Consider the following 13,200-nt stretch of genomic DNA (forward strand, 5'->3'; position numbering starts at 1 on the left):
GGGTTCCGCCCAGGCTGGGGGCCTCTTCCTAACTGCTCTCTGGCACACCCTTCCTCACAGGACTAGGGGCGGGGACATGGCCCATTAATCACCAGGCTCTACCCGCCTCCCTGTACCCACTGGCATGCTTTTCCTCAGCTTCTCTGCTGACCTAGAGAGGGACACACAGAGTCACCACACCTTGCAAGTGACAGTGCCATCACAGATCTCATCAAGCCCTCAACCCCAAGAGACCAGCTCCCCAACCCCACCTCCCACCCTCCACTTCCCAATCTGCCATTCCGTCCCAGAGAAATGGGAAAGCACACACAGAACTCTGCACATGACTTCACTGCAGCTCTTTACTCATAATCACCAAAAAGCAGACACCACTCATCAGCCAGTAAGAGGAGAGCCACGATGCAGTGTATCTACACAATGCTACTAGCCAGCCACAAACAGGAACAAAGCATTGCCTGGGCTACAGCACGGACAGATCTTGAAAACAGTATACCATGCCAAAAGGACCACCGAAGACCACACAGCCAATGATTCTGTTTATAGGATTGCTCAGAACAGGAAGCGCAGAGGCAGCCAGCAGCTCCTTGGTGGCCTGAGGCTGGGGCATGGTGAAGGAGTTAACAGTAACCCTGGGGAAGGCTGTGCACCTTCTGAAGATGTGAGCAACCACTCAGCTGGGGGCCTTCAGTGAGAGAGCTGTACAGTATGTAAATGAGGTCTCAACCATGGCATCAGTGCCACTCTTGGATGGTGCTCATGGGTACTTGATAGCAGATTCTTCTGTGCATGAACCTTGCCTCCAGAAAGTGATACAGGGGCTGGCGAGATGGGTAGACCACTCCGTGGGTAAAAGCCCTTCAATCCCTGGGGCCAACATAGAGAGAAGCAACTCTCATGAGTTTTCCTCTGACCTCCACCCAACATATACAAATAAATAAATGTTTAGAAACTGAAAAGGGGCTGGAGAGATGGCTCAATGGTTAGGAACACTTGCTGTTCTCCCAGAGGGCCCAGATTTGGTTCCCAGCACCCACATGGTGACTCGCAACCACCTGTAATTCCAATCCCAGGGGATTCTGTGCCCTCTTCTGGCCTCTGTGAGCACCTGCATGCATGTGGTACACATTCTTATATGCACACACACATTAAAAGTAATAACTCTTTAAAAGCCACATACACTCCCACCTAGAAAAACTATCTGGAAATACATACTCTGAAATCTGAACAGCAGGTTTTGCTCAGTGGAGGGATGAAAGATGATATGTATGTGTCCAGGTGTGTTTGTGTGCATGTGGGTTCAGGGGTGTGTGTGCATGTGTGTGCAGGCCCAAAGTGGATGTTGGAAGTCTTCCTCAGCTGCCCTTCACCTTTTTATTTTTTAAGACAAGATCTCTCTCTGAACTCAGAGTTCACTTTTTGGCTAGACCATCCTCCCATCAAGCTCCAAGGGTCCTCTCTGTCTCTCTAGTACTGGGATCACAGCACTGCTGTACACATGGTTCTTTAAGTGGGCTCTGCGGGTCATTCTTGTACAGCGAGCCCTTTACTGACCGAGTCATTACCTCAGCCCCAGATATGATCCTATTTTCTGTCTACCATGAACAAGGGACGAGGTTACATTAAAATATAATTTAAATATAATTTCTTATTTAGTCTATCTTAAAAAACCAAGCCATCTCAGCACTGAGGAAGGCAGAGACTGGTGGACCTGTGAAAGTTCGAGGGCAGCCTGGTCTACAAAGTGAGTCCAGGACAGCCAAGGCTACAGAAAGAGACCATGCCTCGAAAACCAAAACAAGCAAACAAAAAGCCACAACGGATTATTTTTATTATCCCAGAAAGAATGTCAGGGACATGGATAAAAGGCAGGGGCTGGCTCACCTGTGCCTGTGTGCACTCCTTCCAGCCAGTCAGCACAACCGTAATGATTAACGTGAGGTGGTACAGTGAAGCGCCCTGGAGCTACACCTCAAAGCATCTCCCACCCATCCTCAGGGCCATCACCCTATGCAACCTTCATTCACTGGATTTGAGGCTCACCTGCTCATCAGCCCATAGAGCCCAGAGCAGCCCCCAAGGGATGCCAGGGAACCAGACCACGGGGTATCCTTCATGGTCCACATGGCACCACAACAGCCACCACAGCTTGTTTTGTCTCCATGCAAGAGAGGTTAGACTACATTCGGACTGACTTTGGGTAAGCAGAAGAGGCAACCAAGGGAAGGAGCTGCCAACACAGCAAATGTCTGAAGACATCACTTTCCCTTTCCACACCAGAGCCCACCCTTAAGGACTACATTGACAGAAAGAATCCACAGGGAAATCTGTAAGGACAAGCAAAATGACTTGAGAAAAGGGCACTGGAATACATCTCAGGACACCCAAGACAGAAGCCCGGTGCTGGGGCGTGGGTGCAGGGTCTGACTTGCAGCTTGTCCCATCACGCCAGTTTCCTGCAAGTGACTGGCAGGTCTGTTCCTTAGGGCCAAGTTTCCTGTGAGTGACGCTGCCTGTTCCTTGGGGGCAAAGTTGTGTGTATTTACACAGGTGCAGCTTTCTCAACATCTGTCTAGAGGACTTGCGGCTGATGATGGGCGTTAGAGGCAGTACCTGCTACATCCCACTGTAGAGATTCACTTGCCTTTAACAGCTTCCTGACAACTGGGGCTAGGCAACCCCCTCCTCCCGCCCGCTTTTTGCTGTTAAAAGGGCTCCTATGTTGTCCCCTGATGTCCCCCACCCCTGTGTATGTGTTCCCGCGCAACCTTCACATGCCAGCATGGACCCGAGTGTGGAAAATGGCAAAGACCCAAACTGCAACATTCCTTTAGTCAAAACTGCTTCGAGACCTTCTAAACCGCCAACGTGGTGGAATGGACAGGTTGTGAGGGAAAAACAAGGAAGGCAGCCGAGTCACCCACACCCATGTTATGCCTCGCTGGTAAAGTGACACACACACACACACACACACCGTGAACTTTGAGAAACAGCCTGCTTAGGAGGGTGACTTTGTTTTACACTTTGGGCACAGAGCCACACGCCTTACCTACGTTCATACGGGGCCTTTTCAGGCCTGCTCACGACTCTGTTGCTTTAGCCCGTGAGGTCTTGGCTAGGGGGCGCCCTGAACTGGGCTGTGGTCCTGCAGACTACCTGCCACCTGCGGCCCGCTGGGCACCTGCGCTCGGCCCTAGGCATCACAGGTCGATTGAGCACTTAGGAGGGTTTGCACTCCGGACGTGCGCCAGGAACCTGGTGAAGGAAAGGACCTGCGCGAGTCCACGTTATCTCGGAAACCCAGGTCGGACGGCATATTGCAGGGCAGGGCGGGGCGGAGCGGGGCAGGGCAGCGCCGCACCGGACCATCTGACCCGCGTGCCGCCAGCCCCGACGTTTCCCCGTGCAGCGCGCACTCGCCTCGAGCGCGCGTGCCGGGCACCAGCCCCACCCTCCCGGTGGCGTGTGAGCACGTCATATGGGCCGCCCTCCTCCCATTGGCTCCCGCGGCCTCACCAGACCCCGAGCGGACAGGCGCGCGGGCAGGGCGGGGCCCCTGGAAGACACGCCCCGCAGCGGGGCGCGCGGGCGGAGGATAGGCTGGGTGAGGCCACGTGGCGCCGGCGGCAGCCCGCCTTATAAGCGGAACCCGCGCGGGGCCGCGGCCGCTCCTGGGCCGTCCGGGCGCGCTACGCGTAGTGTCGTGGCGTGCGCCTCCCACGGTGCGCCTGGCCGCCGATGCCCAGGCTGCACGACCACGTCTGGAGCTACCCAAGCGCCGGCGCTGCGAGGCCGTACAGCATCCCGCGAGGCATGATTGCGGCGGCCGGCTGTCCGCAGGGCCTCGGAGCCCCCGAGCCGGTGCCCCGGGGCCAGCGAGCGGGAACGACGGGATGCAGTGCGCGGCCAGGCAGCTGGCATCACGACTTGGTGCAGCGGAGCCTCGTGCTCTTTTCGTTCGGCGTGGTCCTGGCTCTGGTGCTCAACCTGCTGCAGATCCAGCGGAATGTCACGCTCTTCCCCGACGAGGTGATCGCCACCATCTTCTCCTCCGCCTGGTGGGTGCCCCCGTGCTGTGGTACAGCCGCCGGTGAGTGCCCTTCCTTGTTCTTGGAGTTGGGGGTGGGTGTGGGGGGAGCAGAGGGACACGTCAGGAGCTAAGTCACTCTGGGTATAAGAAAGGGAAGACGACAGGGTAGGGAGCCCCAGATACTGGCGAGCGGCAGGGGGAAGTTGGAGGGACTAGTGATGGAGATGAGGTCAAGAGATAATTGGCAGTTTAAGTGGAGGAGTCTCAGCTGTCTCGCAGAGCCAGAAGCCAGGATTGGCCGCCTGGAGAACTGGTGAGGGCAGCACCACGCGACTATTGGCTGCCTGAGCAAACGTGCTACCCCGCTGGATAACTGAAAACAAACCATCACGTGCGCTCAAGAGGCGGTTGCCAGGGGACAGACTTCTCCGTACTTCCTTCTGCTGATAGTGCTTTGTGGCTAGCAGCCAAGCCTTCTGGAACTCCGTGTCCCGAAAAGAGGAGCCTTTGGGGAGCCTAAGCACACCATGGGTGTTGCCTCTCAGGCTCAGTGAAACTTGTGAGAGTGCTATAATCACCTTTTTTTTCTTTCGTTGATCATCTTGCTGGTTTTACCAGTAATGATAATTGCAACCCAACAGATCCCTGCATACTCCTGGATGCACAGCATTTATTCAAAATTTGTCAGGTGTTTCTACCCCTCAGCCCTCCTTGTGTTGGCCTGTGTGGGTGGGCAGTATACCTCCAGCCTGGTGAGACACACCTGTACTTGTAGCCACAGGACGGCGGGAGCAGTGCCTGTCTGCTTTTAAGCCAACTTTTATTGACTGCCCCTCTACACTTTATGTGCTGGGCTTGGGTGCTGTAGCTGAGTCATGGGTTAAATGTAATATGCAGGATACTTGCTGTTGATGCCCAAGGCTGCTCCCAGGCTCACCTGCAGCATTATAGGATTCAGCCTCATGACAGCAGTGTGCTTTTGCCAGGAAGGTCAGTGGGAGAAAGTCCGAATCTTTGTTCTCAAAGCACACTCAGCACTTGATGGCTGGACTTTCTTGGTTGTTTTGGACTGGGTGGCCTCATTCTGGTTAGGCAAATCATCTGCCAGCAAACTGTTATCCCCAGCACTTAATAGTTTCTTTGGGGAAGAAGATGGAGATTTGAAATTCTGATTGTTATACATACGGAGCATACTGGCTTGGTTCTTTGACCTTGAAGCTTTGTAATGAACCCAGGAATACCTGAAACAGTTTCTTTCTTTATCTGAATGTGTGGCTGAACCTGCGTCTCTCGCCACCCATGAAGCTGAATGCCTGCATTCATACGGACAAGGTGGAGTGGCAACCTGCCTCTGGGGTCTTGAACCCAGCTGCAGCTCACATGTGCCCTGTGTCCCGAGGGACCTCTCCCACCTGTAGTGCACACAGCCCCTTCCTTCCTGGTTTTTTACTCTCTTCGACTCGTCTGGAATGCCCAACTCACCACAGTCCAAATGTTTAGGAGTCCGAGTCTCTGTGGCAGTCCCTGACTCTGAGAACCACAGAAGCTCTTCCCTCGCTGCCCTCCGCTTTACTTACATAAGCCTCATTTCACACATGAGGAAACAAACGCGGAGCTACAGCCACCCAAGGGCAGCCCAGGACTGACAGCACAGCTCTCCCTAACTGGGTCCCTGCCCTTCTCACAGCATGTGACTTGTCCTCCCTGGAGAAAACAGTTTGGGGTGGTTTTGCCACACCCTTTCTTACGTGGTATATGTACAATAGTACTCTGTGCTACAGGTGACAGACTGCCTAGCAAAGTAAGTGGTTTGGATTCTGCTAATAATGACCACACAAGGACTAATTTAGCCAGTGTGTCCTAATCCTGTCTTGTTTTTCTCTAAATAGCTGTTGTCGGCTTACTGTACCCCTGCATTGACAGTCATCTGGGAGAACCACACAAGTTCAAGAGAGAGTGGGCCAGCGTCATGCGCTGTATCGCGGTGTTCGTTGGCATCAACCACGCCAGTGCCGTATCCTCTGTTGGTGTCTGTCCAGGGTGTCATCTGGATTGTGGCAAGGCATATCGTTACTGTGACCAAGTGTTGATGCTCATCGCCCCATCCCTGTACTGAGACAGGGCTCAGCTCTCACCAGCAGGAATCCTGGGGTTCAGTTCCTAGGGCCTTTCACTTATCTCAGGGCTCGTCCTCCCTCTTGCCCTGCTGACATGTTTGTTCTGTGATGGAGAGTTAGTGAGAGCCTTGCTCCCAGTCTCTGCCACAGAAGTCCAGGGCTGGCCAGGAGGTCCCGGGTTTCTAGTGTCCATTGCTGATACTCTCTTCATGTGGGTACTGTATTTTTGTATATTACCTATGGAAATGGTCAATTTGATGGTAAACCCTTCAAATGTTCTTTCCTGCCAGCTTGTTCTGACAGTGCTGATTGACAGGCACTAAATTAATTTGACTTTCCTACTGCCTGGGGTGGCACAGCACCAACCTGGAGGTCATGCCTGCTTGTTTCCACTTACCGGAAGGTAAAGGAAATGAGTAGAGACACTGTCTTAGCAAAAGTCATTCTTATGGCCAAATGCCAGCAGCCTCATAGCTTTCAGAAAGTTCATGATTAGAAGCCAGCACTCTGGACCATGGTCCTCCCTGGGGGTCTCAGCTTTGTTCATATGCCATCATTATGATTGGTAGGCTACTCCATAATAATGTGTCCTGTGAGTAATTTTGGGGTTTGTTTTTTTCATGTGACAAATCTTGAAACTTTTCCTTAACTTTTGGTCACTAGAAACTGGATTTTGCCAATAACGTCCAACTGTCTTTGACTTTAGCAGCCCTTTCTTTGGGCCTGTGGTGGACGTTTGATCGCTCTCGAAGCGGCCTTGGGCTTGGGATCACCATCGCCTTCCTAGCTACACTGATCACTCAGTTTCTTGTGTATAATGGTGTCTACCAGTAAGTGTTTAAAGTGTTGCTTTACTTTTGTAATAACATATGTTAAATGTAGGTGCTTTTGTGTATGTATACAAAATAACATGACAATCTTGAAATGCTTTTTCTGGGTGCATGTTCAAAACTCACTACCTAGCTAGGTGGTGGCAGTGGTGGCGCACACCTTTAATCCCAGCACTTGGGAGGCAGAGGCAGCAAATCTCTGTGAGTTTGAGGCCAGCCTGGTCTACAGAGTTCCAGGACAGCCAGGACTACAGAGAAGTCCTGTCTCAGAAACAATGAACAACAGCAACAGCATTTAAAAACAAAAAACAAAACCCTCACCGTCTATAACTGGTGAGGGAAAAGTCTGGTGTCCATAAAACATGTCTTTCAGACACTAGCATGTGATGCAGCTCACAAATGTCTTCTACATTCACATCATGGGAACCCTGGACCCCAAGTTGCTTGGGTAGCTAAGGCTGTTTGTTTGTTTTTTCCCTAGGTACACATCTCCAGATTTCCTCTATATTCGTTCTTGGCTCCCATGTATATTTTTCTCAGGAGGCGTCACAGTGGGAAACATAGGACGACAGTTAGCTATGGTAAGTGCAGTGGTCAGGTTTGTAGCTTGACACAGTGCATTTTGTGTTTATGTATGTCTCATCCAGAGTCATTAGCAACAGTTGGTAAAAACTGTCTATGTTAAATATACGATTATACACATCACTGGGTCCTCCCTAAGTTACGATGTATAGGTTTATGAACACTTACTTGTTCACACTGGGAAGCAGCCAGAGTTTCAGAATAGCTGTGTGCATAGCAGCTGTGACTGGTGCTTCTCAGAGTTCAGATAACCACTAGGCTGCCGTGTTGTCAGTTGCTCCCTAGTATCTGCTAGCAAACTCAATAGGTGCAGACAGTGCTGGGACGGTGTGCCTAGTCTGTGGACAAGCCAGCGAACAGCTTGGGGCAGCAAGTACTGCCCTGCCAAAAGGTACCTGAACCCACACTCAGGGAAGGAGTCATCCAGAGAGCTCTGGAACATGGCTGACCACTGCTTAAAGGGACTGTCTTGTTGGGGTACTATGTCTCTCCTCCCTGGGAGAGAAAGCAGTGCCACCTCCTGCCATTTGTGAGGCAGCTGGGCAGCTAAATTTAGTCTTGTCGCAGGTCTCTTCCTCAGGTAGCAATTGCCACTTGAACACTTTAGTTTTAAAAATAAATGTGGACATGTTATTTCATGAGGACTTTGACCCATGGGCTTAAGTAAAGTGAACTTTACAGAAAAGTGAGTTAGAAAGAGCCATTGTGAACGGAGGTGAACTTGGCGCTTTCTCTGAGTGCTTATCTCAGTATTTCATTCTATTTTTAAACAGTCGTGTGACACCCACTCATGAGAAGTTGACTTTTAAGGCCACTTGGATGTCTCACAAAAATACTAGTCATTTCTAAAGGATAGAACTTGAGCTATCTTTCTTTTCTGCTCCTGTTAACCTTACTCAGCAAATTGCAGCCAGTCAGGAACTAGGCTGCCTGTTGTCCCTGATGGAAAGTTAGGACTTTTCTTTCATATTAAAAATCTTGTCAGAAGCCAGGCATGATAGGACACACCTGCAATCCCAGCACCCAGTAGGCTGACTCAAGAGAGTCTTGAGTTGAGATCAGTGTGGGCCACATACAGAGACTTTGTCTTAAAACAAAAACTAGCCCCTCCCCCATCCCCACCAAGAAAAAAAGAACCTAGATCCATCTCACATGGAAACATGACACCACTTCCCCCCCCCCTCCCCCTTGCAATGCTCCCAGGTAGAAGGACAGAGCTCCAAGATCTGTCCGAATTTTTGGGCTCTTGGACTGAGTTGACCTCAGTCAGAAAGGAGTTGTAATCTATGTGGGGTGATGTGTGGAGGCCAGTGTGCTCTCGTCCTGTTAGGAAGTCAGCGTGCTTGGGGAGGAGTGGACACCAAAGCAGTGCTCTCTATACCGAGCCATGACTGATCCTAGGGGAACTGAGCTAGGCACGCTTTGAAGGCCGACTTTCTCGGAACCTTTGCTGCCCTCCCACTGTTTGTCAGCCTCTTTGTTCTTGCCTGTAGTTCTCTTGATCGTGAAACCCTGGTTACTAACAAGGGTACTCATGCCCAGGATCTCTGCTTAATGGCATTCAGCAGCACCTTCTGTGTGTCTGAAAATGTAGCGAGCTTGTCATCAGTCTGTGTTCAGAGAAAATTAATGCCATCGTTTATAGAAGCTGCAGTTGTTGCTGTTTGCATTTAAAAACCTTTCCCCAAAAAGTAAGGTTCCAGATCTTTTTTTTTTTTTTTTTTTTTTTTTTTTGGTTTTTTTTTGGTTTTTCGAGACAGGGTTTCTCTGTGTAGTCTTGGCTGTCCTGCACTCACTTGGTAGACCAGGCTGGCCTCGAATTCACAGCGATCCGCCTGCCTCTGCCTCCCGAGTGCTGGGATTAAAGGCGTGTGCCACCACGCCCGGCTATATAAGGTTTCAGATCTTAAATCGCAGCCAAGTGTACATCAGCTTCTTGTCACCTCACTTCACAGGGACATAGGCTATGGAGCTTGTGTGCTCCACACCCCCACTGTGGATTCACTTTGTCTCTCCTTTGTCTGCTGACACTGGAGACACATCTGCAGGCCTGAGCTCTTGTGCTGAGCATGCTCACTGTGACTAATAGAATCCTTAAGCTGTGAAGTACAAGCCATGATATTTGTTTTAAATATGGAACTTTGTTTGCTCAAATGTGTGCAATTAGAACCATGTTACTCATTAATATACATACTATCTGGCCCTTTAGCATAACATGTGCCTGTCATTCATCCTGCAAATGCACATGTAAACAAACCAGTGTCCCAGGTGCAGTCTTGTCTTTTAGGACATACTGCATAGCCCTAGAGGGCAGCTGGTACCCGTGTCCCAGTGAGTGTGAGCTCATTGCTGGCTGTTCAAGTCTTTTACACTCCTACACTAACACAGGCCTAGTTTTAGTCTCCTGATGACTGTACATTCTAAAATTGTGTTTTGTCTGTGGAATCAATAAACAGCATAATTTTGGTGGCTTGATTTTTCTTTTCAATGACTTGTCAAGAGTCTGGGCCAGATGTGGTGCATGCCTTTAATCTCAACGTTTGGGAGGCAGAAACATGGGGATCTCTGTAAATTCAAGGCCAGCCTGAACTATACTCAAAAACAGAAAGGAAAAAAATACCTAGACTGCTTTAAGCTTGCCTAGCGCCTCCCTTATGCCAGCTTTTGGGGAAGCATGTTTTCTGGAGGGCAAGCCACACACGTGGGTGTCTTTACTCAGATCCCATTTCTCTCTATCACTTGTGGTTCCCAGGATTTTAATGTTTTTCTGTAAGTGTGGCTGGCTGCTGAATGTGGGAGAACTGAGCAGAGCAGGGGAATCTCTGGGCACCCAAAGACTGTGTGAATAGAGGTTTATTTGTCCTGCATTGGCAACCTGTGGATGCTCTGTCCAGTCAGCTCTACCAATAAGACATCCTGCATGTGGTCAGTCCTGCAGGCCTAGCAATAGCTGTGATCCCAGGCTTGATCTGCTGGCAGGGCAGGTGGAGATGAGGCTTGAGGTCTGACAAAGGCTCTGGCAGAAGTCGCCTACCTCACCACAAGTAAATCTGATTTTAAATAGCACCCTAATTGCACCGAGTCAGCTCTCAGGTACACATGTCCTACCTTGGCATGGGTGGCAGTGCTTTGATAGTGCTATTTTCTGTGGCCGGAGGCTTAGTCACACATGTGTCAGTGTCTGCCTCGTGCATAACAGGCTTTATAGACAAGCATTAGCAACACCACTCTCTCTGAGTATGGATTCTCATAACTTCATAGGTGGAGACCTGGATCTGCCTCCCTGGGAGCTGAAAGGCAGTGGTGGCACTCACGCTGGGCCTGCCACCATCCCAGGCAACTGTACAGGCTCCGACAGTCAAAGTGGTCCAGCGCTGATTTATCTTTCTTTTTCACACAGGGTGTTCCGGAAAAGCCTCACAGTGACTGAGCTTTAGCACGCGGTTCAGAGCGGAAGCAGGATGCGGAGACACTGGTCCTGGGTGTGATGAAGACGATCTTTTCCTTGATGCTCCATTTAGACTGGGCTGACGATAAGTGACTCCTGAGGAAGTGTTCCTTTAGTCTAGACTAGCAGATGGAGGCAAGGACTACTTACCGAAGAGTCTGACTTGCTCACCACCCTCACACCTGTCTGCACCTGGAACATTCCATCCTAGGCTGTATGTGAGTGTGGGGTAGGGGGCCAGTTTCCTGAGTATTAGATTTCATTCATCATTCAAAGCAAAATGCCATATTTCAAAGCCTTGAATCAAAATGAATTACAAACTAGCAGTTTTGTGTCAGTGCCCAAAGGTTGACGGTGCTTAACAGATAAGGTGTCTGCAGTAAGAACATTTACCCAGCATTGAACTGGAGGGTTTTGTAAAGAGCAGCAGGGAGTAGTAGTTCCCTGTAGTTCCCAGTGCAGCCACGTCTCCAGGTCACGCTCAGGCAGGCACTCACATGGAGGTCTCAGCAGTGTGAGAACTATGCTTTTTCACTGCCAGGAGGTTTGTAGACAATCGTACTGAAAGCCAAGAGCAGCACAAAGTCAGGATCCTGCACTGTGATGCTGGACTTTTCACCTCAGTTTAAATGAAGTTTTATCCAAGATCTGAACCATCTAAGAGTGAGTAGCTGTCTGCGCTGTTGCAGTCATAATGAGCTGAAATTGTGTCTCTGTCACTCCAGAGTGGAGAGGACATTTCCACAGCCCTATGGAGCTTGCAATCTGTGATTGCCTTGTAAAAGGTTGAGTGTGCACGTCGCTGCGTTGAGCACTCTGTCCTGTGTGCGTAAGATGGCATAGAACGCATGGGACCTAACGTGCAAGTATTGGGTCTTTGACTTCAAGTGCAATGTGTATGAAAACCAATCTGAGCCTTGTATTCTCTTCAATATTTATTTTATTTTATTTTTTACCGCGTGAGCTGTTCCAGAGAAGGGTTCTCGGGTCATTTAAGAGCTGCGTGAAGGCAAGATCAGCAATACCGGTGTCAGCTGTGACTCCATTGGTCACACCCTCCACTGCGCCGTAGTCCTCTGACATACTCCAGTTTTGTGCATTTAGTAATTTTTACTTATAAATTTACCCTTTTTTAAAATTCTGGAATGTAAGTGTTTTTGGTTTGTTTTAAATTCTGTGGAACTGACTCGATGAAGCAGTAGTTAGTTGGTCCCGGCAGAGTGGAAGCTCGGGGCCTGTGGACAACTGGGTTTGGGTTCACTCGGCGGTTCCTCATTGGGGTTTCTTATTTTGTTTTGAGGAAGATGTTGGAATAAACCTTGGTTTTCTGAAACTACTTTGGCTAAAAGAAAATGGGTTGCTCTGGACGTTGGAACAATCCTTAAAATTTCCTGGAAATGAAAGCAAATGACTGGTCCTTTGAAGGCATTCTTTAGCTAACACTAAGATTCAGTGTCTTACAGAAACCACAAGTGGCCAGACGTAAAGCAAGTGGATGTGCCTGATCATATACAATGAATAGGTTCTTTCCTCTGAAGCTGGAAATAAATCTGTTAGAAATAATGCAGCCAAAAAAAAAAAAAAAAAATGTGAATCTGAAGGATGTTTTTGCCAATAGTTTATAGCAGCCACACTGAACCAAAGTGATTGCGTTTGTAAAGATGGTCATTAGTACCGAGATCTGAACACACAGCGAGGTTCACGTCCATGCTAAGTTTGCAGCATTGTGTTCTTTTTGCATTCTTTTTTTACTTTTATTAAAGGTTCAAAACCAGCTGTTGCATTTGAGTTTTTCTTACTGAAGAGAGTGGCACCTTTGCATTGGGGGTTGGATTTATAAGGTAAAGGTTTTTTTTCAGTGTGATGGAATTTTGACACAACCTTTGGGCAGTGTCCCTTGAGGGTGCTTCCTGTGTGGTAGGAGCTACTGGAAGCCAGTGAACCTGCTCTGCCCCCACCCCTACTGATGTGGGGTTTGGGGCAGAGTGATTGGCGGCTGGATTGTAGGAGAGCCCCTTGTCCTCCCGTGCTGAAAGAGTGCACTCTACTCCAGAACAGTCCATCAGGCTCAACACAAAGATGCCCTCCAACTCCAGAGCACCCCACCATCTTACCCAGCACAGTGGCCTGCCATCAGCAGGTGGTGTCATCGGTGGCACAGTGCATCTTAACAGACCCACACTGATAGGTTCCCAC

At 49.7% G+C, this 13,200-nt stretch overlaps 1 protein-coding gene across 1 annotated transcript; it reads left to right on the forward strand.

Annotated features, from left to right (window-relative positions):
* Positions 1-3,653: 3,653 nt before the first annotated feature.
* Insig1 (insulin induced gene 1) lies at positions 3,654-12,495 on the forward strand. Its single transcript, XM_051152211.1, has 5 exons — positions 3,654-4,087; positions 5,917-6,041; positions 6,808-6,974; positions 7,456-7,555; positions 10,957-12,495. The coding sequence occupies exons 1-5, from the start codon at positions 3,736-3,738 to the stop codon at positions 10,984-10,986; spliced, it is 774 nt and encodes a 257-aa protein (XP_051008168.1). The 5' UTR covers positions 3,654-3,735; the 3' UTR covers positions 10,987-12,495.
* The last annotated feature ends 705 nt before the right edge of the window (positions 12,496-13,200 follow it).

Source organism: Acomys russatus, chromosome 10 (genome assembly GCF_903995435.1).
Source record: "Acomys russatus chromosome 10, mAcoRus1.1, whole genome shotgun sequence".
Classification (NCBI taxonomy): Eukaryota; Metazoa; Chordata; class Mammalia; order Rodentia; family Muridae; genus Acomys; species Acomys russatus.